We start from the raw sequence: 18,668 nt of genomic DNA on the forward strand, positions 1-18,668 counted from the left end.
TTTTTTTGTTTTTTTGTTTTACATTTTTTTTTCAAAGATTTTTTTCAAATTCTCTTTATCGATTTTATTTTTTTAATATTTAGCTAGTTCAAAATTTAGCTTTGTGGTTTTTTTCTTTAAAACACTCTGGATTGCTAAAGCATTTTCCCATATGGTTTTTTCTCCAAAATTATCTTTATCGTTTTTTTTTTAATAATATGGTGGTTGAGAATTACAACTGTAGCGTTTCTCACAAAATATTATGGATTGTTATAGTGTTTCTCACTTGGTTTTTTTCATTTTTTTTGTTATTTTTAATGATTTTTTTAAATTATCTTTGTCAATTTTATCTTTTTAGTAATGAGCTGGTTAAGAATTTAACTTCATAACTTTTTTGTTAGAACACTATGGATTGCTATAGTTTTTTCCCACATGGCTCTTTTCAATAATTTTTTTCTAAAATTATCTGTCGATTTTTTTTAAAATTAAACGTGTTGAAAATTTAGCTTTGTTGTTTTTTCTTTAAAATATTATGGATTATTATAGTTTTTCCCCACATGGTTTTTTTTTTATGATTTTTTTCAAAATTATCTATATCAATTTTATTTTTTTTAATATTGAGCTGGTTGAAAATTTAACTTTATAGTTTGTTTCTTTAAAACACTGTAGATTGTTGTAGTGTTTCCCCACATAGGTTTTTTTATGATTTGTTTTAAAATTATTATTATCGATTTTATTTTTTTAATAATAAGCTGGTTGATAATTATAATTGTAACTTTTCTCACAAAACACTGTGAATTGCTACAGTATTTCCCTATATTTTTTTTGTTTTTTTAAATATTTTTTTCAAAATTATCTTTGTCAATTTTACTCTTTTAATATTGAGTTGATTGAGAATTTAACGTTATGGTTTTTTTTCTTTAAAACACTATGAATTGCTATGGTGTTTTCCTAAAAAGTTTTTTGAATAATTGTTTTCTAAAATTATCTTTATCGATTTTATTTTTTTTAATAATATGGTGGTTGAGAATTACAACTGTGACTTTCTTCATAAAACACTATAGATTGCTACAGTATTTTCCTACATGATTTTTTTTGTTAATATTTCGGGAAAGTGCTATAATTTTTCTCACAAAACATTATATATTGCTACAGTGTTTTTTAATTTTTTAAATTTTTTTTTGTTTTATGATTTTTTGTTATTTTTAATTATTTTTTGTAGAATTATCTTTATTGATTTTATTATTTTATATTAAATTGATTGAGAATTTAGCTTTTTTTTCTTTAAAACACCATGTATTATTATAGTGTTTCCCCATATGGTTTTTTCTTAATGATTTTTTTTAAATTATCTTTATCAATTTTATTTTTTTAATATCGAGCTAGTTGAGAATTTAGCTTTGTAGTTAAAAAAAAAAAAAACATTGTGGATTCCTATAGTGTTTCCCCATATGGTTTTCCTAATGATTTTTTTTAAAATTATTTTTGTCAATTTTATTTTGTTAATATTGAGCCGATTGAAAATTATAACTATAACTTTTCTCACAAAACATTATGGATTGTTACAATGTTTCCCTACGTAGTTTAGTTTTTTTAGTTTTGATTTTATAATTTTTTCTAAAATTTTCTTTATTGATTTTACTTTTTTAATATTGAGTTGTTCGAGAATTTAGTTTTATAGTTTTTTTTGTTTAAAACACTGTGGATTGCTATAGTGTTTCCTCACATGATTTTCTTTTCAAAATTTTCTATCAATTTTATTTTTGATATATATTTATGGATTGTTATAGTATTTCTTTATATGATTTTTTTCTTTTGTTGTTTTGTTTAATTATTTTCAAAATTATTTTCGTTGATTTTATTTTTTTAATATTAAGCTGGTTAAAAATTTAGTTTTGTATTTTTTTATTAACAAAAAAGCTAAATTATAGAGCAAAAGGCTAAATCATGTGAGGAAAGCTATGTAGCTTTCCTCACAAAACAATATAAATTATTACAACTCATTCTATTCTGTCTCTATATTTGATACAACTATATTATTTAATAGTTTCACTCATATTTATCTAGAGTTTTGCCTATGTTTTATGTATAAAATATTTTTATATTCTTTTTTTTTTTTTTATGTTTTGAAGACACTATTGGATGAAAGATGCAAAAAGGATTAAATTAGAAGTAATTAGCAGATTTGACCTCTAGTCGATGTTTTATGTAGAGCGTAAACTCTAGAGATCGAAACGAAGTGATTCCAGTGAAATTGTAAAGCTATCATCCATACCTTTTTGAAAATTTAAGGTGATAAATTAAAATAAGAAAGATCATAGAAATCGTAGCCTTCAAAGTCAAATCTTGTAATCTATCAATATTAACCTTTGGCCATTCCACCTTTAATATCTTGAGATACAAAAGTCTATTTGATGCAAAATAAATTTTGTTGGATTCTTGACTCAAATATCTATCCACTTACCAATTCAGCCAAAAAAGATCTTATATGATTGAGATATGATTTTGCTAATATGACAAATGAATTCTGCTAACAAACAGGTTTTGTGAAGAAACGAGTCCAAATTACATCCCGAAGCATCCAAACCAACATCCAAGTTTTTATTTCAATAATTTTGCTCCTCTATGTCAAACTTTGAATATTTTATGCAAGGCTATTTTTTTTTTGAAAAATAATTATTGAACTACTTAAATGTAAACATTGACAATAATGTCAACTTTGAGCTCAAGTCTAGTTTTATATAATTAGTGTCAATATTCAATGGACTAACTGAAGAAGATTCTCATACTCATCTCAAGTAATTCCACATGATTTGTGTTCGTATGAAACCGAATGAAGTTGGTGAAGAATAGGTCAAGTTGAAAACTTTACCCTTCTCTTTAAAAGGGGCAACAAATGCATGGTTTTTCTCTATTCCCTCATGTTCCATGGGAACTTGAAATGTGATAAAGAAAATTTTTCTTGAAAAATATTTCTCAACATCTCAAGTTGCCAACATTAAGGAAAGAAATATATGTGATTCAACAATCTCATGGAGAGATATTATTTTATAAAGGATTTGAGCAATTATGCATTCAATTCCCTCATCATCAAATTCCCAATCAGTTGCTCATTCAATATTTTTATAAAGGATTGATGTATACTAATCGCAACATCACTGATGCGGCAAGTGGTTGGGCATGACTCTTGTGATTTTTCAAACAACATTTTTATATAATTTGGGAGACCATTCTTGAAAACTGTCAATACAAAGATTCATTTTGGTAAGGATGCTTTGTTTATGAACATAGAAGATGAAAAAGATGAATTTAATTGCCATGATGTAATGAAAAATCCTTATAGCAATGTTGATTCTATCACATATTATGACCAAGTTGATAAGTATGTGCAACAAGTTTTGATTTTGACTATGAGAACGGATTAAGCATAGCTTTGAGTTATAGCTATGATTTTATCGAGATAAAAGAGATGGAGAAGCACATATGTAATCCCAAAACGTGCACCAATCAACATTGGCTTTGTAAGCTTTGCAAACTGCCCTCCATAATGTAGGAGAAATTTATCCCATTATAGATAATGAATGGGTGGCGCCTATCCTTCTAGTACCCAAAAAGACTGGAACCATGATTAGTACTTAAAAGTGTATTTTTTATCAATGTTTTATATCATCATTTTGCAATTGAGGTATCAACAACTCCTTAATTAAAACATGTTTATAATAACATATCTAATAATATAAGATATCTTTAATTTATAGTAAATGTTTATTTTAAATGCAGGCCTATCACATAAATGAAAGGATTGATTGATGAATTTAAGAACTAAAATTGAAAGGACAAAGAGATGGCCAAACTTAGAAAAGAGATGTCGGGGCAGTCCAAACCGGAATACTGTTTGGTAATTGGGTCATATTTGGAGCTATAGATCTCAGATTTAGGTTTACTTTATATGGATGGAAAGGTAAGATATAGGCCTACAACTTTCATATGGAGCCCAAGACTTAAAAATGTCATTTTCAAGTCCAAATTGGAGCAACAACAAAGAAATCCGAATTTATCCTCCAGCCTGAGCACTGTTTAGTGTTTGGCCCATATTTGGAGTTCTAGAAGTCCAAATGACCTCAATTTTTTACACAAGAAACATGAGACAATTTCCTACAACTTTTATATTTCAAGTGGTTCCAATTTTGACGTTATCAATGACGTTTTGGGCAGATAATAGAAGATAAGGATTGTCACCAAGTCAAGAGTTGATCACCCACTCATCAATTAGTCATCAAATCAATAGTTCCTAATTTTGGCCTATAAAAGGAGATATTTTCCATACATTTAGGCATCTTGGTTTCCAGATCAAGATCATGCTCTTACTTTCTCTCTTTGTATTTTTTGTAATGTTTATGCTTTGCTTTCATTAATATCAAGTTTATGCCTTTCATTTCCTTTCATTTACTTAGTTAACTTTTATCTTATTTATGTTCTTATTTTGTTTATTTATTTGTCTTTCTTTTATTATGTTTAGTTGAGTTTATTATGTCAAGGTGAAAAGGTTACACTAATGGAATAAGAATAAGTATAGTGTAAACTTAAAATGGACTTTAATGTTTGATACTAACATGTTTTATATTTGTTATCTTGTTCACTCTTTAAATAAGAATAAGAATTTTGTTTTCTTCCAATTAAAGACCCATAACTATGTGTTGATATATTGAGCATAAAAGAAAGGTTTATTAATATCTTGTTTAAGAGGTATTGAGCAGATATATAAATTTAATGAGAGTTTATTTATCTAGATAGATTAATAGAAGTTAAATGATGGATACTTTGCTTTGTGAAATTTACAAATTATTTTTCTATTTTAATGCTTTGATTACTAGAGACTAGTAATAAGCTGGTTGGGGCGGTGTGATTAGTACTTAAAAGTGTATTTTTTATCAATGTTTTATATCATCATTTTGCACTTGAAGTATCAATAACTCCTTAATTAAAGCATGTTTTATAATAATATATCTAATAATATAAGATGCCTTTAATTTATAGTAAATTTTTATTTTAAATGCAGGCCTATCACATAAATAAAAGGATTGATTGATGAATTTAAGAACTGAAATTGAAAGGACAAAAAGATGGCCAAACTTAGAAAAGAGATATCGGGGCAGTCCAAACCGGAATACTGTTCGATAATTGGGTCATATCTGGAGCTCTAAATATCAGATTTAGGTCTACTTTATATGGATAGAAAGGTAAGACATAGGCCTACAACTTTCATATGGAGCCCAAGACTTAAAAAGGTCATTTTCAAGTCCAAATTGGAGCAACAACAAAGAAATCCGAATCTATCCTCCAACCCAAGCACTGTTTAGTGTTTGGCCCATATCTGGGGTTCTAGAACTCCAAATGACCTCAATTTTTTACACAAGAAACATGAGACAATTTCCTACAACTTTTATTTTCAAGTGGTTTAAATTTTGACGTTATCAATGACGTTTTGGATAGATAAAAGAAGATGAGGATTGTCACCAAGTTAAGAGTTGGTCACCCACTCATCAATTAGTCATCAAATCAATAGTTTCCAATTTTGGCCTATAAAATGAGGCATTTTCCATGCATTTAGGCATTTTGGTTCCAGATCAAGATCATGCTCTTGCTTTCTATCTTTGTATTTTTTATAATGTTTATGTTTTGCTTTCATTAATATCAAGTTTATGACTTTCATTTCTTTTCATTTACTTAGTTAACTTTTATCTTATTTATGTTCTTATTTTGTTTATTTATTTTTCTTTCTTTCATTATGTTTAGTTAAGTTTATTATGTCAGGGTGAAAAGGTTATACTAATGGTGTAAGAATAAGTATAGTGTAAACTTAATATGAACTTTAATGTTTGATACTAACATGTTTTGTATTTGTTATCTTGTTCACTCTTTAATACTTTGCTTGTTAAATGACTAATCTTGATTTATGTTGTATAACACTTGGTACAACAAATGCTTGGAGATTTATGTTGTATAACACTTAGTACAACAAATACTTGGCACTCTGATAGCTCATACTGTATGGTATAACCGACACCTAAGCTATGAAAGGAACTTGATTTGTTGTTAACATAAGTTATAATCATAAATGCCTAACGAGATTTACAAGTATTAGCATTAATCGAATAAGATAACTAATGTAATCATGTTAATAATTTATAATCTGATTGGAATCTCCTTTGTGTGTGGTTTCCAATTGAATAATAAGAGTGTATACTATACTTGTTTGACATACCATTAGTGGAACCTCTAACCTTGACATTTGTTATTATCATTGTTTAATCCTTATATTAATATTTCATCTCAAAGTTCTCATCAACTTCTTCTTCTTCTCTTTTTATTTATTTATTTATTATTATTATTATTATTATTATTATTATTAATACTACTACTACTACTATTATTATTACTATTATTGTTGTTGTTGTTGTATTATTGTCATTTATAATTTATACAATTAACCTCATTATGGTTCGACCCTGATCTTGCTGTATTATTTATTACTTCGACACTCCTACACTTGGTAGAAGATATCAATCTTTTAGTCGTGTCAAACCATGTTAGAAGAGATATAGAATTATGCTTATGAGAATGCAAGGATTTATAAACAAAAGATGAAGAGTCTTCATGACCAAATAATTACGAGAAAAGAGTTTCATGTTGGAGACAAAGTCCTCCTTTATCATTCATGTTTGAAACTTTTTCCTAGAAAGTTGTACTCTTCTTGGATTGGACCCTTTATTGTTTCTAATATTTTTTTTTATGGTGCAGTTGAAATTACGAGTTTAGAAATAAACAAAGTGTACAAGGTCAATAAGCATCGTTTAGAACCTTTCTATGAAGGTTGGACGACAGAACTCACCTCTTCTGTGGAGTTAATTGAACCAATCTATGAAGAATGAGTATACCATATGTCGAGCCAATGACATAAAACAAAAACACTTACTAAGAGGCAACCTAGCATTAAAAAAAAAAACAAACAAATTTGCTTTCCTTTTCCTTTATTTTTTATTTTTTGCATTTTATTTTATTTTTGTCATTCTCTTATATTTCTTTTCTTTTATTTCAACATTGAGGACAATTTTTGGTTTAAAGTACGGGGGTATTGAGAGAATTTTGGTTTTCTTTTTTATTTTTCAAAAAAATATATGTTTGATTTTTTTAAACTCCTATTGGTTTATAATAATATTAGTATTATGTATGAGAATTAACTGAGATGGATAAAGATGTAAATCGAATAAATGAGTATGCATGAGTTTTAACGTTTAATTGGTTTAGAGATTAACTTAGAAAATATGTCATGTTAATTTTATAGTGTTATACCAATGCAAGTTTTTGAGCCGTCAACATTATATTATTTGATTATGCATTCTTTCAATGATATGTATCTCTAGAACTTGCTTCATATCCTGTTAAGATTACATTTGCATTACATATATACATAAAGATGATAAAGGCATTAGGAATTTTAATCACTTTAGCCAAAAAGTCAACATAAAGCATATTATCCTTAGTAAGCCCCTTTGGAGCTTGTTTATCTTTTTTTTTTTTATTATAAACCTTAACTTTTTATATGTTTTCCTCTTTTCCCCTGACTAAGGATTAAAAAAGCATATACCTATTATATATCATGGAATTATGATTCGAAATTATATAAAAAGAAAGGAGAAATGATGCTTGATGAAAAGATGGGAAAAGTTGTCAAAGGTGAAAGGAAAAAAAAAAAGGAAAGAGAAAAGAATAGAAAAGAAAAGTGTTCTTTTGTGTTCTTAAGATTCTATGTTGATGGAGCTTGAAATCAAAAGAAGTTAAACATTGGTGTTTAAAGATGAAAAATTTATGTGCTTTAATGGAATATCTTGTTTGAAATATCATTTTTCAGAATCCTCTATTTTTTTTTTTGAGCCTTTTCTTTTATTTTATTTTATCTAACCTTAACCTTAGCCCCATTATAACCGGAAAATAAAACCTTTTGATTCATGCATTGCTGATAATATGTTAGCAATAGAGATGAGATTGAAGAGCAAGCTTATAATAGAACATATTTATTGATTGAATTTGATAGATTTAAATACATAAGCGTTAAACACGTAACTGTTGGAATGTATATCAATAAGAGGACCTATTGCTCTGGTATGACATAGATTTCATTTAAATCCCAATGATTAATTGAGTGTTGAAGTTTGTATGTAAATGAAATCATGAAAATTTATACTCTATATCCTTCTTGATTGTATTGTTGTTTATAACATAGTTATTTAAATCGGCCTAAGGGTTGACCAGGCCAAAAGGTGGGGTCTCGGGTTTTATGGGTCAACTTGGATTAACTCAGGTTAACCTGGATTAACTCAGGTCAATACATGTAAATATAGGCTATACATGTTGCACATAATGAAGTTTAAAAGAATATTTTATAAAGTTTTTTATCTCATACTGGAAAAACATAACTTTTTTCTTGTGAACATAGGGTATATATACTAAAGGGTTTCAAATCCCACATTAAAAAGATATTATGTTATCCTTTTAAGTTGAAGTATTTAAACCAAAAGGTTTTTTATCCCACATTAAAAAAAACATAATTTTTTTTCTTGTGAACATAGAGTATATATATGAAAGGGTTTCAAATCCCATATTGAAAAAAATAATTTTTTTTCTTAGGAACATAGAATATGTATACTAAAGGGTTTCAAATCTCATATTGAATAAACATAACTTTTTTTCTTGTGAATATAAAATATATATACAAAAGGGTTTCAAATCTCACATTGAAAAAATAATTTTTTTCTTGAAAATATAAAGTATATATACTAAAGGGTTTCAAATCCCATATTGAAAAAATAAAAAAAAATTCTAATATTTATGTAATGAACTTTAAAAAGTGTTAATAACCAACTAAAAAATGAAAAAAAAAGGATATAGAAGAAAAACCACATTTAAAAAAAAAACACTAGGTCTCGTCTAGTTTTGCCCTAGTCATGGGTTGATCAGGTTTGGCTAGGTCATTGCACCGATCGACTTTTGACAAACCTAGACCGGTCCAGCCACCAGATCGACCCGCTAGGCTGGTCCGGGTTTAATAACTATGGTTTATAATGTATATATTATTGGACATTGATGGGAGATTAAGAGATTGGTCATAGTTATTTTCAATTTGATTTTATCTATCCTTTCTCGAGGACGAGCAAAAGCTAAGTGTGAGGGTATTTGATGCAACTATATTATTCGATAGTTTCGCTCATATTTAACTAGTGTTTTGCCTCTGTTTTATATATAAAATACCTTGATATTGTTTATTTTATATTTTGAATGCACTTTTGGATGAAAGATGCAAAAAGAAGTAAATTGGAATTCTTTGTTTTATATTTTGAATGCACTTTTGGTTGAAAGATGTAAAATGAAGAAAAATGGAGGTAATTGACATATTTGACCTTTACCTGATATTTTATATAAAGTGTAAACTCTAGAGGAAGAAATGAAGTGATTACAGTGGAATTAAAAAGCTATCATCCATACCTTTCTCGACATCTAAGATAAGAAAATAAAATAAGAAAGAGTATAGAAATCGCAGCCTTCAAAGTCAAATCTCATAATCTGCCAATGTTGACTTTAGTCATTCCAACTTGAATATCTTGACCTAAAAAGGTCTATTTGATGCAAACTAAATTTTGTTGGATTCTTGACTCAAAAACCTATGCACTTACCAAAGTTCAGCAAAAAAGGATCTTATATGAGTGAGATATGATTTTTCTAAGATGATAAATAAATTTTGCCAGCAAACAACTTTTGTGAAGAAACGAATCCAAATTACATCTCAAAGTATCCAAACCAATATCCAAGTTTTTATTTCAGCAATTTAGCTCCTCTAAGTCAAAGCTTAAAGATTTCATGCAAGGCTATTTCTTCTTTTTTTTAAAAAAATAATTATTGAAGTACTTAAATGTAAATTGTCTACTTAAAGGAAGACTATTTTGTAAAATAGAAATTAGAGTGCCGGTTTCCTAGGATATAAAAAGAATGAAAGAAGAGAAGGAGATGAGGTAGCTAAGAGAGAAAAAATGCCCCTTCCCTTCCACAAACCCGAAATCATGTTTTTGTTTTCTTTTTGATTAGTTATTCAATAAATATGCAAAATTAAACTCTTTTTTCTAGTTGCAAGGACACAAAAACCTTCGGATTTCAAGAACTATAAGATCAATTTTACCTTTTCTTTTCACTTTATATGATGAATATATTTGTTCTTCTATACTTATTTTTCCTATAATTGTTTATTTTAATTGCTAGAGCAGACTCTAAGTTATTATTGTAGATAATCTATTGTTAAGTTTGATATCAAAACCGGAGGTATAGTATATGAACTTGAGAAGCAATTATGTTTAATAATTGTAGCAGATCTACATTATTAATCTTAAGCAGAATATTCAATCAAATCAAACATAGATTGTGGACAATTATATTTTTTTGATTAATCAACTTATCTAGTTTTTAATGCTGCTATTAAATTAAATTACTAGTATAGACACTGTGATTGTTTGATGGTTAGAGTTAATTATACGGCAGATCCATTAATTAACCAATGTTAAGAAGAAATAATTATTTAAAATATAAATTGATGTTTCATTTCCACCCACTTATCAATTAGTCATCAAATCAATAGTTCTTAATTTTGGCCTATAAAAGAAGGCATTTACCATGCATTTAGGCATCTTGGTCTCCAGATCAAGATCATGCTTTTGCTTTCTCTCTTTGTATTTTTATAATGCTTAAGTTTTATTTTCATTAATATCTTGTTTATACCTTTCAATTCCTTTCCTTTACTTAGTTAACTTTTATCTTATTTATGTTCTTATTTTGTTTATTTTTTTTTCTTTCATTATATTTAGTTAAGTTTATTATGTCAAGGTGAAAAGGTTATACTAATGGTGTAAGAATAAGTATAGTATAAACTTAACATGGACTTTAATATTTAATACGAACATGTTTTATATTTGTTATCTTATTCACTCTTTAATACTTTACTTGTTAAATGACTAATCTAGATTTATGTTGTATAACAGTTGGTATAACAAATGCTTGGCACTTTCATAGCCTATACCATATGGTATAACCGACACCTGAGCTATGAAAGGAACTTGATTTGTTATTAACATAAGTTATAATCATGAATGTCTGACGAGATTTACAAGTATTAGCATTAATTGAATAAGATAACTAATGTAATCATATTAACAATTTATAATCTGATTAGAACCTTCTTTGTGTGTGGTTTCCAATTGAATAATAAAAGTTTATACTATACTTATTTGACATACCATTAGTTGATCCTCTAACCTTGACATTTGTTGATATCATTGTTTAATCCTTACGTTAATCTTTCATCTCAAAGTTCTCATTAACTTCTTCTTCTTCTTCTTCTTTTTCTTCTTTTTCTTCTTTATTGTTGTTATTGTTGTTGTTGTTACTATTGTGTTGTTTATAATTGTTGTTTATAGTTTATACAATTAACCTCCTTATGGTTCGACCCCGGTATTATCGGGCTATTTATTATTTCGACACTCCTGTACTTGGGAGAAGACATCAATCTTTTGATTGTGTCAATAGTTTTTTATTTTCTTCTGCTTCAGCTTAGATAACATCAAATCCCTTTTAAATTGTATGTGATCTAGCATAAAAATCTAACTTAAACCTTCCTCGAGGGATCAACCCTTCACTTGCTCTATATTATCTTGTGTGTTGTGTTTTAAGCTATGATAATTAATTTGTGCAACCGTTCCCTCATGAAATATTGGCTCCATCATACCTTCAGTTTCTATTACTTATCTAACACTAGTTCACAATTTTAACACTATCAAGCACATTTGTTTCATAAGCCCGCTATAACATGCGGGCATGTGTATGTACACACATAATTTTTTTTTTTACTAATGTTTTTTTTCCCTTGATTTTTTTTAAAATGTTCTTCTTATTTATTTTTTTTATGAGATTATCTTGGTCTCATGACCCATGTCATAGATTTAACGAGTTCACCCGGGTTGACTCAAGTTATTTTTATCACATGTGCCCCACATAGCGTTGATGGCAATTTTTGTTCGTTGATTCTTGGGAGTAGCTAACTAGTATTTGGTTCAGGGTCACTAGGAAACCCAGGTGTGCTAGTCTTTGTCAGAGATTTAGGAGTAAGGGACTAGTTGTGGCTAAGGAAGGTATTAACACCCCTAGTGTATCCTATCTGAGGTAAGTTGTTTCATGGTTTAATATGATTTAAAGATTTTGAAGTTTTCTTGTCAATGACTTCTTAAAAAAAAAATGTTTTTCTAGGTAAAGAGATTTTTATCTTATCAGGTAAAGAAAACTTAATTGCTCTAACATTAATAAAAATAAAACAAACTTTTCTATTTAGTATCAAGAGTATGTCTTACGTATAAGATTGTAATCTTAGATACCAAATGAAAACAAATTTTTTTTGAAATATTGATCTAGTTATCGTAACTTTAATAAACTTGTTATTACAGTCGAAAATGCATACTAGAATATATGTTTTTTGAAATTTTTTATATTATATGAAACTACAATATAATTTTTGTTATTTCAAAAAACTATAAAAAAAATTTTTGTTTTAATGGGCTGGGTCAGTGGCCGTAAGCCAGTGATCCGGCTGCCTAAGGCCGGCATGTATTAACTAATCACGCATGCTTTTCACAGTGTTAAGGTAATTAAAATTACCTTCGCACAGTGCTATGTAACTACGAAAGACAGAATGAAAAGGAACTTATCTAGTGCAGCGAGGCAAAGCCGAAGACGATGGCTGGATGATTCTCCTCTCTTTCATTCTGTTTTCTATTTTCTTCTTCTCTGGCTTCTGGTCTCCTGTTCTCTCTGTTTCTGTTTTCTATTCTTCTTGCGGCCTTGTTCCTTCCCTTTCGTCTCTGTCTTCTCGTCCCTCCTGGTATTCTTCTCTGTGTGTTTTCCCTGTTTCTGTTTGTTTGCTTCTCTATCTAGTTTGTTTGCTTCTCTCTATACTGGTTTATTTTTGGTTTTCCTCTTCCCCTCTATTTTTTTTTCAGTCTCCCCCCTGGTTTTTTCAGTTCTTCTCCCCTGTTCTCCTCTTTTTTGTCCCCCCTTTCTCCCTTGTCATGGCCTTTCTCTGGTTTTTGTAGCCAGAGAATGCCATGTGGTTGCCTCCAGATAATGAGGCGACCATGCATGGACTTTAATGCAGGAATAACGACCGGCGACTCTTTCATGGACGTTTAGCAGGCGTGGCGCAGCGTTTCTTTCTCTGGCTTTAAAGTCGAATAAATGCCATACATTTCAGTAACGTATTGCATCGTGGGCAGCTGAGGCTAATTGTTTCTTCTTCTTCCTGCCGAAACGGTTCCTTGGTGCAATGAAAAAGATGATGGACAGTGTCCTTTGAAACGGCGTCGTTTTGGGATGCGAAATGGGCATTTTTAGTCTGGTCACTCAAGGTCTGAAATTTTGTTATCAAGTCCATGGGTAAATTATAATTTGATCCCTGAACTTTAATTTCATTCAAATAAAAATTAAATTAAATTAAAAATAATTTGTCTTGCAATCAACCCCTCCATAAATTCAATTAAACTTTCAATAAAATTTAATTGAGTACATAAACATACTTTCAATAAAATTAAATAGAATCCACAAATATATAATTTTGAACTTTTCTTTTTTAAATTAAATTTTTATTATCAACAGAACTCTCATCAATAAAAAATATATTATTAAATTTCAATCTTTATATTTTTAACCTTTTCAATCAATTTCTAGTCATTTTACCGGCATTCCAATATCTTTTTCTCCTTGCTAATATTTTTTGAATTTTTTTTAAGTATTTTTAATATGTTTTTGTATTTTTTATTTTTGTGTGGGGACCTAAAAATGGGCAACAATAATTTTTTTAATTGATTTTTTTAATTTAATACTTTAATATTAGATTAATTAAAAATCATAGATTATTTTTAATTAAACCCGCCAAGCCAACAAAGTCATATTAAATTATTAAAATAATTTTATATTAAATATATTAAATTTTTATAAATATCTTTTTCTCATTGGAATATAAACAAACAAACAAAACTATATCTATTCTATTAAAAACTATATTCCAACTTGGCTATTCTAAATAGTATTTGACTTGGAGATGCTATTATACCACGTAGCTGGAGTTGTATATAATGCTTTGTAGTCGTACCATTCTTCATCCACCTCTTCATTAACATTCTCTCTTATCTTTCATTCTCTTGCTTACATCCATTAGCTCGAGAGGGAGAGAGAGATCAAGCAAAAAGATGTGGGCATTTGGATTGGTTGTTGTAGCATTGGTGGTGATATACTATACTCACCTGCTTTTCAAATGGAGAAGCCCAAAAATTGGAGTTCTCCCTCCAGGTTCCATGGGCTGGCCCCTCATTGGAGAAACTCTCCAGTTCATCATTCCTGGAAAATCTCTAGACCTTCATCCATTCGTCAAGAAAAGGATGCAAAAGTAATATGCTGGCTACCATAGTTTGCGAGAAAAAAAAAAAACCAGAGCATATTATTTCGTAATTAAATCATATATACTTGCCTGCTTTATTCCCTACTAACAAATTCATATTAATCTCCCTGTTTCAGGTATGGACCGATCTTTAAAACCAGCTTGGTTGGAAGGCCTATCATTGTGTCCACTGACTATGAAATGAACAAGTACATCTTGCAACACGAAGGAACTTTGGTTGAGCTATGGTATTTGGATTCCTTTGCCAAATTTTTCAATCTTGAGGGTGAAACGAGGGTGAACGCAATCGGTGCAGTTCACAAATACTTGAGAAGCATTACTGTGAACCACTTTGGTGTTGAGAGCCTTAAAGAATCACTGCTTCCTAAAATCGAAGACATGCTTCACACCACCTTGGCAAAGTGGGCTTCTCAGGGACCTGTTGACGTCAAACAAGTTATCTCTGTCGTGAGTGCACTATTTATTTTCAGTACTTGATACACTGGTATTGATGGACATTTTCTCACGTGTCTTCTTAACCCTATCCTGCCTTTTCTTGCTGTAGATGGTTTTCAATTTTACTGCAAACATAATATTTGGTTATGATGCCGAGAACTCAAAAGAGACGCTCAGTCAGAATTACACAAAGATCTTGAACAGTTTCATCTCCTTGCCTTTGAATATTCCTGGCACTTCGTTCCACAAGTGCATGCAGGTAAACAGAGTCGTCCCTGAACCTTGAAATTTGATCATATTTGGTAATCACTGCTCAGGAATGACCATTCAATAACATACCTTTCTATTGATTCAGGAACGAGAGAAGATGTTGAAATTGCTCAAGGATACACTGATGGAGAGGCTCAACGACCCGTCAAAGCGTCGGGGAGATTTTCTTGATCAAGCCATTGATGATATGAAGACTAAGAAGTTTTTGACGGTGGATTTCATCCCCCAACTCATGTTCGGGATCTTGTTTGCCAGCTTTGAATCCATGTCAACCACCCTAACTCTAACATTCAAGTTTCTTACAGAGAACCCTCGAGTAGTTGAGGAATTGAGAGTACGTATACATACCCTAATAGCATCGAATTTTAAGCTTTCAATTTGAAGATGCCACCACTCTATTCACACCATGTCCCGCGCTAATTGTGCAATTTAATCGATCAGGCTGAGCATGAGGCAATTGTGAAGAAAAGGGAAAATCCAAACTCCCGCCTCACATGGGAGGAGTACCGATCAATGACTTTCACGCAAATGGTTCTCTCCACATTCTAAAAATTGTCCTTTTGTATTACAACTTCCCATTAATATCTTCCTTTTTTTTCTTTTTGCGGTAATAAGATAATGTTATATTCTTATGAAATATGACCAATCATTCACTGCTTCCTAAAAATTAATATGGTCCTCTTGTCTTGGAATAAAAACCGTGTTTTTCATTATTTTTTGGTAGATGACTTGTATTCTTAATCACACGATGTTAAATTATGATACACAGGTTGTCAATGAAACACTTAGAATCTCCAACATCCCGCCTGGTTTATTCCGTAAGGCATTGAAAGATTTCCAGTTCAAAGGTGTGCAGCTGCCAGTTCTTAACTCAAAAATCTCTTCGCTTTCTTTTTCCAAAATGTTCATTTCAATTGATTCTTCGAGAAATCTTCAGGATACACCGTTCCAGCTGGGTGGACAGTTATGATCGTTACCCCTGCTATTCAGTTAAATCCTGATACATACAAGGACCCAGTTACATTCAACCCATGGCGCTGGAGGGTGCTGCTCCATTTCCCAAGTCAAACCTTAATATAGATTCGATTTGCCATTACGTTAATAGAATCATGCTTTTATAACTGCTGAATTTTTCTTTTTATTGTTTCTGCAATGCTAAATAGGACCTTGATCAAGTTACTATTTCCAAGAATTTCATGCCATTTGGTGGCGGCACGAGACAATGTGCTGGGGCAGATTACAGCAAACTGGTCCTGTCCACTTTTCTGCATGTCCTGCTCACTAGTTACAGGTAGAGTTGATTTTCCTCTTACTCTCGTACTCCTACTCATGCTTGAACAGTGACAACATGGAAGTTAAATTTATGGCAGATCTTTTTGTTAACTCTCTGGGTTTTTTTTGTTTACTTAATGCCAGTTTTACCAAAGTGAAGGGAGGAGACGTATCTCGGACCCCTATCATTTCATTTGGCGATGGCATCCATATTAAGTTCACAGCCAGAAATTGAAGAATTATTTTCCCTTACCTCTGGAAGTGCTTGTTCTTAATTACTTCTTCTTACGTGCTTGTTTATTGGCAACTGTATTTTTTTTTTTTAAATAATGATCCTCTTTAGTCAACGAAGGAGTCCCAAACGTCGCACCGTGAAGAGCACGCCGTTGAATCCTTCTCTCTTGTACAATATTGTATGATATATGAGCTTTCTTGCATAAGCTAAGTGTTCAGGCACTGCAATAAAAAATCTATTTCCCTCCCGATCCGTTAAAAAAAACAAATCTTCTAAAGATTTTTCCTTGATGAAAAAAATGAATTGATTGGTTTATTTTATTTTATTTTATTTGTTGTAGTTGTAGAAGACAGATATGGGTCTTGAATTCATCCAACAAATAAATCCACCATTACATAGACGCCACACAATGCAAGCTAAATGCTACAATCATTTTAATTTTACATGAATAACGTTTTAACGTTCACTCTTCACTATATATATAGCCGTTCCTACATCGGTTTAAATTTTTAATCACACGGTGGTAATTCTTATGCCTATAAATAATGGATACCAGATTTCCTTTTTTTGTTTGGCTTGCCCAATTTTTTTCTAACAAGAAAAAAAATATTCAAATAATATTAACTAACCTAGTTTAAATTGACTAATTTACTATAGAAGGCAACCCTTGAATAAGCAAAAAAAATAATCTTAATTTCTAATAAAACTATTTTCAATTGTGATTAAAGATATTGCCACATCAATTGTCGTTAAAGACACAATTTTATGCTTTTAAAAATGTAATTTTTTAGAATTGTTCATGAATAAAGAAATTTATATGCTCAACATGCAAATATAATATTAACTAAAATTTAGTTTAACATAATATATAGGTCTAAATATTTTTTTTCAATTATATGATTGGAAATTAAGTTACATGATTCGCTTTAATTTGATTTTTATAAGCTTATCTCCATCTCATAACTTTCATCATTGATTTGATAGGTTAATTCAGGTTTTCTAGAGTCGTTTCTTGTGTTTTTTTAATTAATGTTTTTTAATTTTATTTTTCAATATTAGATTAATTAGAAATTGATTTTTATAATTTATTTTAATTTACTATCTATTGGATTATTTTGATCTCATGACTTGAATCACGAGTTTGGTAGGTTAACCTAAATTGACTTCAGTTATTTTTTTAGGTCATGTTTTTAGTTGAGTGTTTTTTTATTTCATCCATCAATATCAAGTTTATTGAAAACTAAATTTCATAATTTTTTTTAATTTTTTTTATATGGTTATTATAATTTCATAACTTGATATTCATGTTGATAGATTAACTTAGATTGATCCAAATCAATAAAATATATTATCATCTTAATATTTATAAAAAAAATTATTTTAAATCTAACTATATATTTATCTATTTATCTGTTATTTAATTACTTTTTAACCTACTAAGATAACCAGGTAATTTGAGATGAATCTTCATGCATCTGGAAAAAAAAAGTTTCTGGTAGGAAAAAATATTGGCAATGTATATTTTTTAACATTAAAAAAAAAAAGAAGTTGAACCCACGGACAAATTATCTAGCATCAGCCACTGCAAAATCATCTACAATCAATCTTTTAGCCCAAGGTCGTACCTGTCGGTTTTCAATCAATCTGCGGGCCATCTATGGCGTTGGAGGCCTGGCATCGTGTTTGTTTTACGCCTCCAGAACTAATAATGTAATGTACAGGGATACTGTATGGTGACTTGGCAATGGCAAAAATACAGAAATATCATTCCTTTTGCAGGACACCACCCGGGCAGTCAAAAAGAATGCCACGTAATTATAGGTGCAAGGTTTTAAGTTTATTTTTTAATAATTATAAGTTTAAATCTTATTATGATTTTTTTCAAAAAATTATAGAGTTATTAATTTTAATAACTATATAATTAATTTTGAT

The 18,668-nt window shown here is 29.6% G+C and overlaps 2 protein-coding genes across 2 annotated transcripts in view; both read left to right on the top strand.

The window, feature by feature from the left end:
- The window catches only part of LOC105126032 (cytochrome P450 87A3-like), a 23,077-nt gene extending 6,161 nt beyond the window's left edge, over positions 1–16,916 (top strand). Inside the window, exon 10 of the mRNA XM_011026745.1 lies at positions 16,784–16,916. The gene's annotated coding sequence lies outside the window, so the exon portion shown is untranslated. The remainder of the gene's footprint in view (positions 1–16,783) is intronic.
- On the top strand, positions 14,210–16,822 carry LOC105126031 (cytochrome P450 87A3-like). Its single transcript, XM_011026743.1, has 9 exons — positions 14,210–14,512; positions 14,641–14,971; positions 15,069–15,218; positions 15,315–15,563; positions 15,671–15,760; positions 15,999–16,077; positions 16,167–16,273; positions 16,393–16,520; positions 16,646–16,822. Exons 1-9 carry the CDS (start codon positions 14,316–14,318, stop codon positions 16,734–16,736), a joined length of 1,422 nt encoding a protein of 473 aa, XP_011025045.1. The 5' UTR covers positions 14,210–14,315; the 3' UTR covers positions 16,737–16,822.
- Positions 16,917–18,668: the final 1,752 nt, after the last annotated feature.

The sequence above is a fragment of the Populus euphratica genome, unplaced genomic scaffold, assembly GCF_000495115.2.
Source record: "Populus euphratica unplaced genomic scaffold, PopEup_1.0 scaffold44.1, whole genome shotgun sequence".
Classification (NCBI taxonomy): domain Eukaryota; kingdom Viridiplantae; phylum Streptophyta; class Magnoliopsida; order Malpighiales; family Salicaceae; genus Populus; species Populus euphratica.

Coding starts and splice junctions, on each gene's coding strand:
- LOC105126031 (XM_011026743.1), top strand. CDS start 14,316: ATGTGGGCATTTGGATTGGTTGTTGTAGCATTGGTGGTGATATACTAT. Junction 15,219..15,314: donor CGTTCCACAAGTGCATGCAG/GTAAACAGAGTC, acceptor CTATTGATTCAG/GAACGAGAGAAGATGTTGAA. Junction 15,564..15,670: donor GAGTAGTTGAGGAATTGAGA/GTACGTATACAT, acceptor TTAATCGATCAG/GCTGAGCATGAGGCAATTGT.